The sequence below is a fragment of the Dendrobates tinctorius genome, unplaced genomic scaffold (assembly GCF_039654945.1).
Source record: "Dendrobates tinctorius isolate UK_male_01 unplaced genomic scaffold, ASM3965494v1 ptg000222l, whole genome shotgun sequence".
Classification (NCBI taxonomy): Eukaryota; Metazoa; Chordata; class Amphibia; order Anura; family Dendrobatidae; genus Dendrobates; species Dendrobates tinctorius.
The window spans coordinates 3,403,117-3,422,072 of NW_027361889.1; the positions used below are offsets into that span (position 1 = coordinate 3,403,117).

At 44.2% G+C, this 18,956-nt stretch overlaps 2 protein-coding genes across 8 annotated transcripts in view; one reads left to right on the forward strand and one right to left on the reverse strand.

The window, feature by feature from the left end:
• The window catches only part of CHLSN (cholesin), a 219,615-nt gene that overhangs the window by 125,485 nt on the left and 75,174 nt on the right, over nucleotides 1-18,956 (forward strand). The gene's annotated exons all lie outside the window — the stretch shown is intronic.
• Nucleotides 8,799-18,956, reverse strand: part of GPR146 (G protein-coupled receptor 146) — a 39,862-nt gene continuing 29,704 nt past the window's right edge. The window contains exons 1-2 of one of the 2 annotated variants that reach the window (XM_073555207.1): nucleotides 17,143-17,367; nucleotides 8,799-10,488 (exon numbers count right to left, since the gene is read on the reverse strand). In XM_073555207.1, the coding sequence (XP_073411308.1) occupies nucleotides 9,445-10,446 (1,002 nt within the window). In that variant the 5' untranslated portion in view covers nucleotides 10,447-10,488; nucleotides 17,143-17,367 and the 3' untranslated portion in view covers nucleotides 8,799-9,444. Of the gene's footprint in view, nucleotides 10,489-17,142; nucleotides 17,368-18,956 lie in introns of those variants that run through there. The other variant, XM_073555208.1, reaches the window with a different exon arrangement.

An 18,956-nucleotide genomic window follows, 5' to 3' on the forward strand; every position in this document is an offset into this window, starting at 1 on the left:
CACAATTCTTTACTTTTTAATTTCTTATAGTGATTGTTGCTCCTTTTGGTTTTTGTAGAGCTCCATATTCCGTACATAGATATTGATAACATTCTGGTTACCTGCAACCGCCACAGGAAGGAGGCTATATGGGTTCCTGAGATCCCAAAAACACAGGTCTGCTGCCTCCGGCAATCCCATTGACAGTGAATGGAGGTGTACATGCTTGACCTCTGCTTCCTTCAGAAGGGGCCTTGGGGGTCCCAGAAGTCATAACCCCTGCAATCAGCAAGTTATGACCTATCCGATGGATAAGTGATCACTTTAAAAATTTGTTGCAAACCCTTTAAATGTAAAGGGAAGGTAAATTTATAGTATCTCGTGCCGGTTACTCTTTGATCTGACCATGTTACCTTCTTCTATTTGTCGTTGCGGCTGGATAGATGCTGAATATAAACTCCATTAGTGACTGACCTTTAAGGGGTAGTCCGCTCCAAAATGAAAAGTTTGCGGATGTATGAATCCCCCTAGAGGCATGCACTGTGCGCTCCGCGAATTCACCGGTTTCAGAGCCAGGAATGGCGGTAATGTGTGTGGTACGCATACTCATAGGCAGAAGCCATCTAGTTGGCGCGTCCACTCTCGCTCAGATGACAGAGGCATCCTCTATGTCTACAGGAAAGAAAGTAGGGATCACAGGCATAGATTCTTTACTGTAAGAGCAGTGACGTTAAGGATTCTTTACTGTAAGAGCAGTAAGACTTTGGAACTTTCTTCCACATGATGCTGTAATGGTTAATTCCACAAATTATGTGTACTAGATACTGTGATGGGACGTTGATCCAGGGAACTAGTGTTATTGCCATACATAGCGTTGGGAAGGAATTTTTCCCCTTATATTGAATAATTTTATTCAGTTGTGTATGACAAAGCTATGATGTTCTACTTCATTTACTGTTCACTTTCATCCTTGTCGATGGCAATAACAGATGACTAGTGGGGGTGGTGAATGTAAGACCACCACTGATCTTATATTGATGATTTTTCCTATGGGCTTATGCACATGGCCGTATTTTCGGTCCTAATGTGATCCAACAAAACACCAGACCAATGTTATTCTATGGGGTCATTTGTGCTCATATCTGATTCTTTCTTTGGACAGAGTTTGCCCAAGGAAATTATCACAGCATGCACGAGTTTAATCCAGTTTTCTGGTCGTACTCGACCATGGAAGTCATTGAGTCTGTGGAAAACATTGGACTGCAGTCAAATGACAGCTAATTGCAGTCTGATTTCCACGCAATCACAGAATTGAGAAAATGGAGGCCTTTTTTTTTCCTCCATATTCTCCTCGTTCGAGAGAATTGAATCGGAATCTAATCCGAGTGTGATTTGTATAATTGACCTGATTCTCTCAGATGAGAGAATACATGCTTGTGTCACCCTAGCCTACGGATAAGTCCTCAGTATAAAAGTGTTAGCCAAAATCTTGGTTGTGTCATCTGCCCATCTGTGAACCATGTTTGAGATTTTCATACGCCTTAGACCTCAGAAGAGAAATGAGGATATGAGATTTTCCTCCATGCTAGAAACTCTTTGTGCACTTTAATTATAGTTTATAACAGGGTGATATTTGTGGAGAGCATTTGCTTCTTCCTTGGCATCGTTTTCGGGACAGCGGAGCGCGTTTTGTGCTGTTTATTTACATGTCACTCATCACGTTAGCTGTTCCCGCAGATAGTAAATTATTGACGCGCGTCGTAGATGGCGGTAGTGTTTCTATTGACCTTTTTCATTTCTTTTTTTCCTCCAGTATGTTTCTAGGGAAATTACGCATTAAATATGTATGTGAATCGGGTGCCATTAACTTGCAATGTGTTGCGGGGGATTTAATGACAGATGGTTTGAAGAGCCAGAAGGGGAATTTGAGATAGAATTTCTAGAAGCCGTGGTGGGTTCTCGGGGGAACCTCCAACGTAGTGCAGAAGTTTAGGAAGATATGCAATATACTGTAAATTGTACCATAAACCATTAATTGAATTGACCAAAACACTTGACTCCAGTTACTTGCTATACGTGGCCATCGCAGGATTTTAACCCCTTCTCATCCCCCACTGAACGTGAAGAGCAGAGCCATGAAGAGTCAGTTTCTGGGATCTTCATCATCTTCACATACTTATAAACTAGTGGTCGTCAGTTTAGTCAAGGAGTCACACAGGTTTTTTTTCTTAAATCCTCGTAAAACCACTTCATATACTCTTCCTACCGATTTCAATGGGTAAATCCACATTGCTATTCATACAGCTGGATTTTGAGAGGTTTTTTTTTTTTTTTTGCTCCAGTTCAGGATTATCAATTTTGGACAGAATATTTGTCTCTTTCGATGAACAGTGATCTGTACTTTGTAGAAGAACCAACAGCAAGTGCTCAGTTTTCTTACAGCACCTCCACAGGTGAAATGAAGTATTGCAGCGTTCTTATAGAAACCATTGATATGTTATGTTCCATAAGAAGTAACTTTTCTTAGATGTTCTTCCCTAGGAGAGACCGATCTCTATTAACTCCGAAAATACCGTTAGGGTGTTTGAAAATGGATATTTTGATCTTGTATCAGGAGAATACTTCTCATTTTTTTATGATTGTCACTATCTTATGTACCCATCTATAACTAGTTTCTTCTGATTGATTCCTCCATGTGGTTTCCAGTATCGATTTCTCTTCCTACCCGAGAGCAGTCATCTGGGCGAAATTAATGCAGAAACTACAGACGCAGAGAAACTGTTTTAATTGGATTGATCATTGACATCATAATACTGTGTTTTCGGGACCACAGGCGTGTTATGTACATATCAAGAACACGACTAGACTAAGTATATATGTGTATATAATATATCGTGACTTAGTACTAGAGGGGTGGTATGTTTCAATAAAGCTGTTGGCTTCAGTGATAGCAACCTAGCAAATGTTCCAGCACATCAAGTGCTGAGAGGGGTTAATCAGCCGTGTTTAGTGCTAGGTTGATTAAACAGCTGTAGAGTGGGAGGAGTTCAGAGAATAAGTTCTCAGCATTCTAGAGCATTCAGTGTGGGGTGGGCCTGGAGGGGCAAACTCAGGAACTGTGTTTTCATGTTAAAGGAAGTTGAACCCTTTTGTTGTTTGCTCCTGAAGCTCGCGGATTCCCATAGTAACAAGGACTGTGCTATACATTTATTTTTTTGCTTTACTGTTAGGCCTGGAAGGCCGGGTTTGTTTTGCTATTGTTACACTGGTTTATGCAGAATTTTTAATAAACCAGTGTAAGATTTTAAAGAGATTATTCCTGTGTCTACAGCAGCTATGTGCACCCAAGTGGGCCAGTCTACCATAATATATATATATTACAATATTACATGCTGATGGTTGAGGAAACCCTTCAGATATTGAGAATAAAAATTATTTAAAAAAAAAAATCTATTAAGTCTCTAAACCAGTAAAAATGTTAATAATGCCTCTTCATTCATTTTTTATCATTGTATTAATTTTTAAGAAATGCGTAGCTAATGCTATTTGTCTTTAATTTATTTTAATAGCCCAGTTGTTATCAAGAGAAGCTTAGAGTAGTAAAGTGATTTTTTTTCTTGTCTTGGGGAGCAGGATGTTTACGGCAGTGTAGTATAAAGGGCCGGTCCTTGTGCTTATAGGAAAAGTGTTCTATAAGATCTGAGCTATATTTCATCCAGAAGGAACCATTGCAGACAAATCAAGGTCAATGCATTGACATTGAACCACAAACAGTGCAAGGAGACATCATGGCCAGGTTTGCATTACTGGTGACCAGAAAAAATGCTACCGCTTGGGTCTTCTGTCTGTTGATTTGATGTCCTTCATGGTCTTCTGCTTGGTTAGTTGTCGTCAGTATCTCCGTTCCAGCAAATTTATTGTGACGGCAAATTATGGTCCTACTGAGCTTACAAGCATTATGTGGGTAATGTGTGTGGTGACTACAACTTGACAGAGGTATCATCTTAAAGGAAAACCGTATTTTCAAGTAAGTTTTCAGACTATGCTGTCCCGTGCGCGTACTGAGCAATAACACTGTAACTGGCCATTGTATGACTTGTATCGTGCATTTTTCCCAATTTTTTTTCCTGCGCAGGCTCAATCTTTAATTTGCAGTCTACTCTGAGCTGTGGAGAGGAGAGTAGCTGCAATGATCTCTACCATGCACAGCCCACTGAGAGGGATTCCTGCTTTTCATTCTTTTTTTTAGCACACAGAGACAAGCAGCAGCCTGGAGGATATTACACGGCAGTATTGAGCAGTGTAGACGTGAATCCAGCACTGGAGTGAAGAAAAAGGCTTGTTAGTCAGCATGATCTTTCTGTGTCTCATCTGCTTGTTTCCTCACTCTTCTCACTCCTTTTTCCTTTAGCCATAAAATATAGTGGGATGAGTTGCATGACGCCACAGTTGCCGGCGCATGTCTTATTTTAACTGATTTTTTTCAAAAAGTACAGGGTGGGCCATTTATAAGGTTAGACCTGGGCGGGCCATTTATATGGATACACCTAAATTAATTGGGAATGGTTGGTGATATCAACTTCCTGTTTGTGGCACATTAGTATATGGGAGGGGGAAAACTTTTCAAGTTGGGTGGTGACCATGGCGGCCATTTTGAAGTCGGCCCACCCATGTGTATCCATATAAATGGCCCACCCTGTAGATGGTTAGTTCAGGAATATGGGGAATGGAAGAACTATCTTATAAGGGGGAAGGAAACCTATTTCTCTGATAAGATTTATTACAGAGTTTCTTATATTGGTCTGTACTATTGATTTATGCATAGTTTGTTGAAATGACTATTTACATTTAAAGGGAATCTGTCACCAGGATTTTGCCACCCAATCTGAGAGCATCATGACTTAGAGACAAGAGATTCTGATTGCAGTGATGTGTCACTTACTGGCCTCCCTGCTTTAGTTTTGATAAGGCTACTTTCAGATTTGCGTTCGGAGGCGCAGCGCAGGGCTGCCGCTAAGCTCCGCCGCGCCTCCTTCGGTCAGCTCCTCCTCTGATCGCATGATGCTGCATGCGATCAGCGTACCCTATAGTTAGCGTTGGGTACGCTGGTCGTGCGCTGGTACACTTTTGCCGGCGCTTGCGCCCTTTTGGCACTGCGCCGAACGCACAAAAACGCGCCGTGTTGCATTTTTGTGCACTCGGCGCAGCGCCGGCAAAAGTGTACCAGCGCACGACCAGCGTACCCAATGCTAACTATAGGGTACGCTGATTGCATATACCTATAGGGTACGCTGACCGGAGGAGGCGTGGCCGTGGGCGGAGCTTAGCAGCGGCGCTGCGCCTCCAAACGCAAATCTGAAAGTAGCCTAAAATCACAGTTTTATCAGCAGGAGATTATCACTTGAGCATTAGTAAATCTGCTGCCATGTAGTCTTCCAGGTTTATGAGCTGCACATAGCACTGATAGGCAGTTTTTCTGCCTATGCACAATATATACAGCAAGCTAGAAAGCTGGTATGGTTGGGGTTATGCAGAGCGTAGCATTCAGAGATTTGCAGCAGATAAAACTTCTCAAAACTACAGCAGGCAACCCAGTAAGTGACTCATTGCTGGAATGGGTATCTCTGCCACCTACATCATGCAGCTCTAAGATGGTATAGCAAAAACCTGGTGACAGATTGTAAATTCACTCAATTGGTGGTCCCCCAGGACCGGACCTGTTCCTGCTGCCACAACTTGGCCAAAGGCAATCCATGTGCCACCGTATCAAGGAGATAATGGCGCATAGATTTTTAGAATGGTACTGTACTACTGACATAAGTTCTATGGATACTCATATGCTATGGATATAGCCACCATATGGCGCAATTTACTTTTTTATGATCGTTCTGTGCGCATAGAATATCAATTTCACAGGGCGTTTTGCTTTCCAAGAATGATGATCTGACATGTTAAAGTAAAATCATGGCCATAATGGCGCTGTTCTAGAGATATACAGATTCAATAGATACCTTCAGTGATGAAACGGGCATCCTGGTTGTTGTTTTATCAGCATTTGAAGTTTGGGTTTCCTAACTTTCTGTGCAAAGGGTCGGGACCGTGGGTACATTCTCGGCTCCTGCCCGATCCCTCTGCTTGCTTCTGGCACTGCACTGCTGATGATAACCAGTTGAAGATTCCAGGAGACTGAAGAGGCTTCCATATGGTTTATCAACGTGTTTCGGAATCAGTCAACTTCTTCAACGGGACATTCATGGTTGTGCACTGTCATGATGAAGAAGTTGAATGACTTTGGAACATGTTGATAATACACCGCATTGAAGCCTCTTTGGTCTCTTGGAACATTCAGTTGGCTATCTTCATAACTCACTTCTTTCCAATATTGATTTTCTACAGATTCCACTCGTGGGCTTGCATCAGCTGCCATTTTGAGCTACCACAGTGTATATCACATAGCTTCATCAGGTGTGCACCTCCTCGTACCGTTGTCCTGCCCCACCGGATAAGACCCTATTGTGCTTTTATTGTTCTTCCAGCCTCCATCACTGCCTTTGGTATCTGTATCTTCCTTCTGTTTTTTGTCGTTTGTGCAAATCGATCTCCTGGCGATCTTCAGTAAAAAGGCGCTGGTGGCCGTGCGTGCGCAGATTGACCTCATGGCGGTCTTCAGTACAATGGCACCAGGAGTGTTGCATGCGCAGATTGAGAGATCGGTTTGTTATTGAGACGAGATCTAAATCTGCGCATGCGCTGCCACCGCCGTCATTTTATTGAAGACTACCGGGAGATCAATCTGCGCAAGCGCCGCCTGCAGCGAGGAAAGCGCCATTGCAAGCTTTGAAGCAGGAGGAAAATACAGACACCAGAGACAGGTGGAGGGGCCGTGCAGGAACCAAAGACCTTACCCATATTTTCGTCCCTATGCCCGGAAGCTTATGAAACCTAAACTTCAAATGATGATCAAACAATAACTAGGGTTCGGATCGATGACATCACTTCATTGCACGTCACGCTGCTGAGGAGACGCGTTGCAGACACTGAAGCAGCGGGGGAATAGGGAGAGGTGAGTATTGTAATTTTTTTTTTTTAATCAGTGAGGCCATAATACTGGATGGCTATGGGGCTGCATTGTACTTTATGGGCCCACATTGTACTCTATGGGGCCACATTGTACTCCTATGGGGCCACATTGTACTCCTATGGGGCCACATTGTACTCCTATGGGGCCACATTGTACTCCTATGGGGCCACATTGTACTCCTATGGGGCCGCATTGTACTCCTATGGGGCCGCATTGTACTCCTATGGGGCCGCATTGTACTCCTATGGGGCCGCATTGTACTCTATGGGGCCGCATTGTACTCTATGGGGCCGCATTGCACTCTATGGGGCCGCATTGCACTCTATGGGGCCGCATTGCACTCTATGGGGCCGCATTGCACTCTATGGGGCCGCATTGCACTCTATGGGGCCGCATTGCACTCTATGGGGCCGCATTGCACTCTATGGGGCCGCATTGCACTCTATGGGGCCGCATTGCACTCTATGGGGCCGCATTGCACTCTATGGGGCCGCATTGCACTCTATGGGGCCGCATTGCACTCTATGGGGCCGCATTGCACTCTATGGGGCCGCATTGCACTCTCTGGGGCCGCATTGTACTCTGTCGAAGTCTATGGGGAGTGCGTTATACTACATGTACTATATGGGAGCTGCCTTATACTTTATCATGGACTATGTGGGGTGGGTGCATTATACTGTATGGAGAACTATAAGGAATGCATTATACTGTATGGAGAACTATGGGGAGTGCATTATACTGTATTAAGGACTATGGGGTGCATTATAGTATGAGGAGTGCATTGTATTATGGAGAAGTATGGGTGGTGCATTATGCAATATGGAAGACTATGGGAACATTTTACTATATTGAGGACTATGTGCTGTGAATTATGATGTATGGAGGACTACGAGGAGTGCATTATACTATACGGAGGTCTATGGGAAGTGTATTTTACTATACAGAAGACTATGGGGAGTGTATTATACTATATGGGGGACTATGGTGGGTGCATTATACTATATGGCAGACTATGGGTGCATTATATTATTTGGAGGACTATGGGGTGCATTATACTGAACTAGCAAAATGCTGCCTATTCATCGAGTGATTGGATTGTTTATGCCGGAACAAAAATCATTGTTCTCAGCAGCACATCGCCCGGTGTAAACTGTAGATGTGCTGCTGATAACAGGATACTGTATGGGGACAGATTGATCTACTAGTGATCGTTCTGTGCCCATCATTCTTCTTCAGCCATTGTGAAGAGGCTGCGAAACAAGCATCAAGATACTTCAATATTGTCGAAATGTTTCTGTGTAATGGTATGTGAGCATTTGGGGCCCCACTTTAAAGTTTTGCCCAGGGCCCCGCTTCATCTAAAACTTGTCCTGTGTACAGGTAACATTTTTTTGGGTTCATCAGTCTTTATGTTTAGTGACTTATTAGCAGCTCCTTCGTGTAAAACTTGTTTTTTTTTTATCTTTTGAAGTTTTTTGGAACATTTTTTTTTCTAGCTGCCAAGCATGTGGCATTTACTGCTAGACAAGAATTTCACCAGGAATGTAGAATAATCATGTTGCCTGGGACTGTAATAAAGTTATCTGGCAAAAACTGGGTTGAGGAATTATGTGTAATTTGTATGTCAGCTCATATAGATGAAATGTAGACATAGCAGACTGCGGCGAGTGATCGGGGTAAGTCTGTGCACCACATTTCGGCATAACCATTACGTAAAGATCATTTGAATCTTCAGTCATTTACTTGTCCTTCATCAACATGATTTATTATTTATCCTGGATTTGTTAAAAATACTGAAAAAAAAGTCAACTTTCAACCTGTTATTGATACAACTACTGGGTATCTGCTCATTTTCTTCACTTAGTAGTCAAACTATAGAAAGCTGGTTGCATACATTAGAATAAGACAACTTCACACTGTGTTAATGAGAATATAATACTTTTCTACAGTATCAAAGTGCTTTGCCGTTAATCGTGGAGAACGTTCAGCCACGAGATGTCCTTCTTTTCTTTTTTTTTCTGTCTTTGCCAATAAAACTTTGCAAAGAAATGTATGGCGGTAACTTCAAATTTACCCATTGGAAAGTCAGTTCTTGGATATGTGGATGGGTTTAATTCCGGCCTAGAATGTGTTGAGCGCAACGGTTTGGCACCTCGTAGGCTGTTTTTTTTTTTTTTTTTTTTAAGCCCTTCCACCATGGGCTCGTAGCAAGTTTTAAACATGTCATTCTATAAAAGTTTTCATAATTAGGATTAAACAAGTATAGATAATCCGCTGACATGAATTAGGATAATTGACGTGTGGTCATGCTAAGGCTCGAAGCTAAAACAATACCTCATTATTAGTGGCGGACCACATGTAATACCATTTGGGGATTATGTTTTTTAAGTCATCACCTGCTGAACTACCGTACGCTCGTGCGGGCATCCCTGATTCCCACAGTGCAGTTTTTTAAGCAACCTCTGTAATTTACTGTGAAAGCTTTTGTTAATATGTCTATGTAATAGAGGTATGACAAAGCTGCTTGAAAAGGCCAAGAAGCTAGAGAGTCCTTCAATGAAGTGAAATGTCCTCATGAAACGGTGGTCAGTGGACTTCACGTGAATGTCTGTGAAAGTGTTTACCATAAGAGTGGCATAATATGGCGTCCATAATATAAACTGTGTGCAGACGGTGGCAATTAACAGCCGATGCACTGACGGGTCCAGTCTACCCGAGTCCTGGTCAAGAGGAGTTGCTTCCTTACGTATCTGCAAAATGAGCGCCAAAGCGTAAAGTACTGCAAGAACAGGCACCACATATCCAATGAGGACCATGATGGCATCGGCCGCCTCCCGATTTTGCATCTTGGAGCACTCGATGATTTTGGTGGAGACGTGATTGCAGATGTAGAAGAGCAGTGAGGAGAAGCTAGTCAACACTGCTCCACCCCAGATGAAGCCACACACATGCTTGGTGTTGTAGACGCTGGACATATATGTTCTTGGCAGAGCACACTCTATGTAATAGTCCAAGCTGAGCAAAGTCGTAGAATACATGATCACCAAAGACGATACGTTAAAGAGAATCAGTAACGTGATATAAACCTCGTTCCCGAAGCTCCATAAGGACCACTTGGTGTACTCTGGTCCTAGAAGATAGACCGGGGCCACAGCGTTGATGATCAGTCCAGCGATGGCCATGTTCACAAAATAGACATCAGGCATAGTCATGGTTGCTTTGTTATATAAATTAACAAGTACGAGCTGCACGTTGTAGCACAGACTGGTTGGGAAGCAAACGATGAGGTAGAGGATGGAGAAGATGAAGAGGACAAGGTGGAAATCATGGCACAAGCGCTGCTCTTGGTTGTTGTCGGTATAATTAAAATCTTCACAACTCCACATAGTGATACAAGTCAATGGCTTCTTAGCTGGTCACCAGCCGAGCTGCGGGAGAGAAGAAGACAACGACAATAGGTTAACAAACCTATGTGTAAGCCGAATAATACCGAATACTCAAATCTAATCCTTTGTGATAGGCAAACAAGGTTTTCGCCAGCAGTGAACCCGCCTCACCCCGTTAAGGCCTTTTCCTGTTGTTCACGTAAAATGTCATCCTTAATTGTGCAAATTTGTCTGCTGGCGAAGTTGATTCATCGTTATTGGTCATTAATTCTAATTACAGGGGGAAAAACAGCTCGATAAATGGAGTTAGACGTTAGAATAGCAGTATTTGCAGCTCGTAACAGTAACCAGAAAAAAAAACAGCATAGAAGGAAGTGTTTCTCGCTTTCTCTGCAGCGCCACCACAGGGAAAATGAAGTATTACACAGTGACTATTGCTAGCAACAGGCTATCTGTGTGTGTCATGGGTGTAGCGGATCCTCCAGAGAGAGCCACTTTTTGTAGCTATTATTTTAGCTTTGCGTTTTAAAGAGGGCCAAATGAGTGATGAGGTCCTGAAGAAGGAGCCTCACTAGTCTTTGTATTGTGCCTCCTCCATTGATATGGCCAATAAAGTGCATATCTCAAGTTTACTTCTGATATCAGAACAAACAACGATGTTTGTGGTGTTTGGCAACAACCAACCGCTTGAGACAGACTGGTTGCTAGGGAAGCGCTGCATAGTAACCAGGGTATATTTATTGTGATTATCGTACACCGGGTCCCTATTAACAAATTTGTCTCAGATTTCCCAAGTCATCAGCTCAAGGTCAAATTGACATTGGGCTGAGGGTGGTAAAGAGGTCCGACTCAAATCGGATTTTATTAGATGTTCCAATAGTAAATTTAAATACAAATTTAAGGGATAATGCCTTTTTGAAGAAAATATGGTAGCTACTAGGTATATGATGAGACTTAGCCAGAAGCACCTGTCATAAACCAGATGATCATTGGCTTGCTACACGTCTCCGATTGCTCATCTGGGTTTGATCAGAAATGGCACAATGGACAGATGTAGGGTATCGTCAACTCTGCACATTATCCAATGAAGAAGACGTCTAATGTTCACCTTGAGAAAACTACAATTTCTGTTATGAACCGTCCACTTCATCAGGTGAAATCAGAATTTTATTTTCAGCTATCCATAGTGCAAGTAGTAAATTAAAGAGAACCCGTGGAGCTGAACATGATGTCCAACCTGCAGACACCATGTTTAAGAGTAAAATGAGCTGAGCAGGCCAATGTAGATTTGAGTGGGGAAAAAAATTCAATAGTCATTTATTCGCTTCAGTCTTTGCTCATTCTGGGCCTGAATAGTCCAGATGACGACTGCCCACTGGACCCTTCAGTTGACGACTGCCCACTGGACCCTTCAGATGACGACTGCCCACTGGACCCTTCAGATGACGACTGCCCACTGGACCCTTCAGATGACGACTGCCAACTGGACCCTTCAGATGACGACTGCCCACTGGACCCTTCAGATGACGACTGCCCACTGGACCCTTCAGATGACGACTGCCCACTGGACCCTTCAGATGACGACTGCCCACTGGACCCTTCAGATGACGACTGCCCACTGGACCCTTCAGATGACGACTGCCCACTGGACCCTTCAGATGTCGACTGCCCACTGGACCCTTCAGATGACGACTGCCCACTGGACCCTTCAGATGACGACTGCCCACTGGACCCTTCAGATGACGACTGCCCACTGGACCCTTCAGATGACGACTGCCCACTGGACCCTTCAGATGACGACTGCCCACTGGACCCTTCAGATGACGACTGCCCACTGGACCCTTCAGATGACGACTGCCCACTGGACTCTTCAGATGACGACTGCCCACTGGACTCTTCAGATGACGACTGCCCACTGGACTCTTCAGATGACGACTGCCCACTGAAGAGTCCAGGGGGCAGCCGTCACCTGTAGAGTCCAGGGGGCAGCCGTCACCTGTAGAGTCCAGGGGGCAGCCGTCACCTGTAGAGTCCAGGGGGCAGCCGTCACCTGTAGAGTCCAGGGGGCAGCCGTCACCTGTAGAGTCCAGGGGGCAGCCGTCACCTGTAGAGTCCAGGGGGCAGCCGTCACCTGTAGAGTCCAGGGGGCAGCCGTCACCTGTAGAGTCCAGGGGGCAGCCGTCACCTGTAGAGTCCAGGGGGCAGCCGTCACCTGTAGAGTCCAGGGGGCAGCCGTCACCTGTAGAGTCCAGGGGGCAGCCGTCACCTGTAGAGTCCAGGGGGCAGCCGTCACCTGTAGAGTCCAGGGGGCAGCCGTCACCTGTAGAGTCCAGGGGGCAGCCGTCACCTGTAGAGTCCAGGGGGCAGCCGTCACCTGTAGAGTCCAGGGGGCAGCCGTCACCTGTAGAGTCCAGGGGGCAGCCGTCACCTGTAGAGTCCAGGGGGCAGCCGTCACCTGTAGAGTCCAGTGGGCAGCCGTCACCTGTAGAGTCCAGTGGGCAGCCGTCACCTGTAGAGTCCAGTGGGCAGCCGTCACCTGTAGAGTCCAGTGGGCAGCCGTCACCAGTTATTGACAGATGTCTCTGCCACTGAAAGGCTGCCAGTGCCTGTAGGACCTCCCACTGGACTCCTAACTAAAGAAAGAGTTACAGCTCAAATTAATACAATTTCAAGTTCTGAATCTTTTGCCCCACACACACATACATGGTTCCCTTTACGGTTGAGCACCTCTTAATAAATCAGTAGGTACATTTTTATTTCCTCAATAAACTCTATCAGCACATCCATGGACAAGACCGCTCTTGATTAGGAAGCTACGTGTCCAAGACGATGTGTGAAAGCCGAATAATACCCATGTGGTAAACACCGAAAGTTCATCTTCGCTGTTAGATGCTTTGTATTTCCAACTTTTAATATAGTTTTGTCAATAAAATGCAGCAGAAATATAACGATGAGGGATTTAATTATGTAACATTAGCGCTCAATAATTCATGCGTACTTGGAATCCTGTGCCATGCGATCTCTCGGAAGAACAGGGACTTTAACAACGCAGCTGAAACAGCGCTGACCCACATACCACTCCTGTCCTCGTCTGTTCGGCTGCTGCACTTTTATGGTGCCAAAACTAATGATGCAAGTTGCAAATAAGAAAGAACATGAAGTCACAGAGTTAACGTAGCGCTAAAAATGTTCGGTAATAACATTGACCTCCGGTTTTGCTGTTCGTGGAGTCTCGCTTGGCTGCCTGCTTTAATAAATTCATATCCACATCTGAGTTATTTTGTACATGCCAATGAAAATTGGGTAAAAGTGTACAACAATTAGGCTGTGTTCACACACAGTGTTTTTTTAGCGGTTTTTAACGCAGTTTTCACTATAAAACCGCTATAAAACCGCTAAAAATAAGCTTCCCAGTCATTTCTATGCATTTTGCACTTTTTGTGCACATTGATGCGTTTTTTTACCGCGAAAAAAAACGCATCGCGGTAAAAACCGCAGCATGCTAATTAATTTTGCGGATTTTTCCGCGGTTTTGGCTTCTTCCATGCGGTTTGAAACCGCTGCGGAAAAAAACGCATCAAAAAACGCTCAAAAACCGCCAAGGAAAAATAGGTGCAGTTTCTGGGAAGGGATTCGGGTTTTTGAGCAGAAATTTTCTGCAACGTGTGCACTTAGCCTTAGAATAGGAGTCTTCGAGGCAGTCGTATGATTAAAGCCTTCTGCACATAGCCTATAGGTTGGCCCCCGCATCCCCTGTTTGCTTTATGATGCTACCCAACTGCATTGTATATTCTTCTACCCAGGATTACTTCTATCTATATCTATCTCTCTATCGCTCTATCTCTCTCTATCTATATATATATATATATATATATATATATATATATAAAGCTGAGTGTGTGTATGTGTGTGTGTGTATATGTATCAAGCCTCGACCACTGACGGCTGGAGAGAGAGGTTGCAGAGGGAAAGTGCGGGACGAGAGTGGAGCTGCAAGGGAGAGAGCGGGGCTGCGGAGGGATAGCGCAGGACGGCGCGTGGAGAGTGGGACCGCGGAGGGATAGAGCGGGGCTGTGGATGGAGAGAGCGGGGCTGTGGAGGGAGAGCTGGACACGGATGGAGAGCAAAGCTGCGGAGGGATAGAACGGGACAGCGGCTGGAGAGCGGGGCTGCGGAGGGATAGAGCGGGGCCGCAGAGGGATAGAGCGGGGCTGTGGATGGAGAGAGCGGGGCTGTGGAGGGAGAGCTGGACACCGATGGAGAGCAAAGCTGCGGAGGGATAGAACGGGACAGCGGCTGGAGAGCGGGGCTGCGGAGGGATAGAGCGGGGCCGCAGAGGGATAGAGCGGGGCTGTGGATGGAGAGAGCGGGGCTGTGGAGGGAGAGCTGGACACCGATGGAGAGCAAAGCTGCGGAGGGATAGAACGGGACAGCGGTTGGAGAGCGGGGCTGCGGAAGGAGAGAGCATGATGGCGGGTGGACAGCGGGGCTGATAAGGGAGAGAGCTGGACCCACAGTTAGTTAATATTCCCGGGCAACGCCAGGCTCTTCAGCTAGTTAGTAAATACCTCTGCAATACAGCGGAATTGGCAGAATTCTTGTGTTACGTCCAGATCCGCCGCAGATCCCGTTACGGCATGTGTGATGCGCAGATTTTACAGCCAATTTTGTTGTCGATACATTAGAAAAAAATTAATTCCCTTTTGAGAACTCGCAGGTTTTCCACCCAGCACGGTTCCACCAAGAATTTTGCCATTTCCATCCAAAACAACTTTTGTTTTGGATGGAAAACCTGGGTGGAAAACCTGCGCGTTCTTAAAAGGGAATTAATTTTTTTTCTAATGCATGCAAATTTTGTCACTGATTGCACGTGTTGCAAAGGGAGCTATGTGCAAAAAGGATTGACACACCTCAGCCTTAAAATCTGCTCTGTTTATCAATTATTTCCTTGGCGGTTTTGCAGTGGTTTTTTTAATGCTTTTTTAATGCAAATTTTCAGTTACGTTTCACAGTACCAGCAAAGTCTATGAGATTTCAGAAATCTCATGTACACAGGATGTTTTTTTTGTCATCAGGAGTTTGTGCTTTGTATGTTTTTTTTTTTTTGCACAATGGAGCATGTCACTTCTTTTAGCGTTTTTCACTCATTGAAATGAATGGGTGATGAAAAAACAATCAAAACACGCTCCAAAAAAACAGGTATCAGGTTTTGCTGCATTTTTTTCTGCCAAAACCTGATTCTATAGAATAGGACTTTTTTTCAACACTGCATTTTATCAGCATGCACAAGAGAAATCTAGCATGCCAAAACAGCAGCAAAAAAGCATGAAAATACAAGGAAAATCTGCTTTTTTTCAGCAGCTTCTTTCCTGCCAAGAGATCAGATTTACTGCCGAAAAAAAAAGCTGAAAAACCACCTAGTGTGAACTTACACTTAAAATGCCATCCACTTTACTGCAACTATTTTCCTCTACTTTCCACTGAAATCTATGTCAACCTATTAAGAGACCCTTATCTTTATTTCCCACTCCCTTATCTGCTCAAAGATCCATCCATCCATCCATCCATCCATCCATCCACTCCTGTAATGCTTCCCACCAAATTATAGCTTTTTAAGAAGGGTAGGAATATAATTCCACATGTATGGTAGATTATATACCATGTAAAAAAAAAAGATATTGAAAGCAGTGGATGATTCTAGACTGAAGGAGACGAGTGTGACATTTATATCCTAGTGGGGAGAAATCTCCTCTGGCGAGAAACCATGGAAATTCCCTTCTATCCGTGTTGGGATAATTAATAACGAAGAGCCAGCTTACACGTTATCGCAAAGTCGTCTGAACAGCATCGGCCAACTGTCTTTTGTGCATGGGTGTCTCTTGACGCTCCTCAAACAGAGGATGTCAGGAGGAAAAAAGTATCGGACGCATTGAGATCGTGGGCTCAAGTGGTAAGCTGCCACCAGAGGTGTCTAGAAGCTGCTTTCTTCTCGAAGGATTTGCCTCATTGTATAAGAGTGTCGGGAGAAATAACTGTCATTGTCAAGAAGTATGGAGAGCGTATGGCAAAAATCGGTAATGTGGGCTATACGGTGTCTCAGTGGTTGGTCAACTCCCACCAAGGACAACATCTGCAAGGAGTCTGTATGTTCTCCCCGTATTTGTGTGGGTTTCCTTCAGGTTCTCCGGTTTCCTCACAAACTCCGAAGACATACTGATACGGAATCTAGATTGTGAGCCCCAATGGGGACAACGATGACGATATCTGAAAAGTGCTATGGAATTAATGGCGCTATATCCAGTGAGTAAAATAAAAATAAATGTTGGTGGTCCATAAAAAGGATAGCCAAGTTTATTTTTTGCACCATAATTTTCCAAATCCTTTGACGAGGAGAATCGTATTTTTGCGAAGACATTTTACAAGACATTACAACATAATTGGCCGTCGTAAATGACATTAATAAACTACGTTATGCAAAGAACTTCTATGAGAATGATTTCCCTCGCTTGATATAGAATTAGATCGTAGAATCGGTGTCTATTCGGTGATCGATCTGGTACAACTAGAAACTTTTCCTAAATCCTGCTGGGTCTGGTGCTTCTAGAAAGTCCATAGATGATACGATCACATTGACATGCTGCACATTCCTTGACGAGTGGATGATTTTCTACAAGACGGCCATGAGTGATCTCCTACCTTGTGCTGAGCGCTCCTCATACTCCAAGTCTCTGCTGTGAAATTAAGTTTCATATAGGAAGGAAATGGATTTGTTTCCTGAGTGGATTGTGTCCTCCTCGCTGTTTCCGAGCAGTGCAGAGCTGATTGTTGCATGCTGCTGGTAAAACATCTCCACGCGAGCCGCACTTGTTTTCCAGCCCATATGCTGCTCACAAAGTTTCAGCCTCAGTTGGCAGCGATCGCTAACCACTCCCTGTCGACTGTTTACAAGAATGGGGAATGGCTCACAAAGTGATACGCGATGATGAGATTAGAAGAATAGACAGACATGCAGGTGCCTGATGCTCTCCAAACCACTCGATCCCATTTCCTGCCATAGTGGATATGTAACGCAGACGTCTCCGGTACCAATCTCTCCGCAATGCAAGCCAAAGGATGAAATAAGTTCAGTTTAAATCCTTTTTAAAGGGAACCGGATGCATAGTTGACATAGTACGGTTGAAAAAAGACAAATTCAACCGAGGGATGGGAAAAAATAGGTACAACCATAATTCATGATCCACTTTTCCCTAAGAGTAAGTTTTTTTCCTTCTTGATCCCGAGTGTTGATCGTCTGGATCGACATTCATTTACACATTTACATTATAAGTATTTGGGTGTTTCTTTCTAAAAATTCACGTAAGCCTTAGTTTTGAAGCCATCAAACAGTTCCTGCTGTGACCAGCTCCTGACAAGAAAGGGTTTCTTCCCTTTAAGGAAAAGAAAGGTTCAGTCTCCAGAGGAGACAACACTTCTTAACCATTAACCATGAGAACTATTAATATGTGGAGCAGTCTAAAGGTGCTTTCACATTGCGTTTAGGCACCCGTTCTGTGGTCCCGTTAGGGCTTATGTCCGAGCCCCAGCAAAATGGGATTTGGACATATGCGCCAACGGGACCATAGACTATAATGCACGGCAGAGCTCACGTTTGCCCTTTCAGAACCAATATAGTCTGGTCCCGTCGCTGCATACGTCCGAATTCCATTTGGCGGGTGGTTCGGACATAAGCCCCGACGGGCCACAGAACGGTTGCCTAAACGCAATGTGAAAACACATAACAGATTAATAGTTCTCTTGTTTAAGAAGGGTTGTCTCCTCTGGAGTTTGAACCTTTCTTTTCTTCAGAGGGAAAACACATAACAGATTAATAGTTCTCTTGTTTAAGAAGGGTTGTCTCCTCTGGAGTTTGAACCTTTCTTTTCTTCAGAGGGAAGAAACTCCATCTTGTTTTTGTAAGGGGTTTTACACAAAACAGGGTGTGACCATGTATTTTGTATGGGTCGTCTATGTACTAGTACAAGATAATCATGTCAATTCTTAAACTTCTCTACTCGAGTAATCAATGTAGTTATTTTAATATTTCGTCATAATTAAGCCCCTTCATGCTTTGTGGCGCTTCTTTGTACTTTTTATAACTTTACGGAAACTTTTTTAAAGGACTGGTGCCGAGACCTGAACTGCGGATTCTAGATGAAGCCTGACTAACGCTTTGTAAAGTTGTAGTATTATGTCTGTGTCCTGGGAGGCCATGCCTCTTAATACATGAGAACGTCCTGCTGGCTTTAGAAGCCGTTGTGATCTACAAGTACATCCAGATCATTCTCCACAAGTGACTCTCCTACACCTACATCCCCTGGAACATATGACACCTGTAAGAGAATGGTTAGTCCTAATATTTTGCACAAGTTGTCTCCCATTTGCGTAACTTTTCATTTATCTACTTAGAATCTCAAAGACCACATGGATGCCCAAACACTTAGTTTGTCCGAGTCAGCCTGAACATCGTCCAT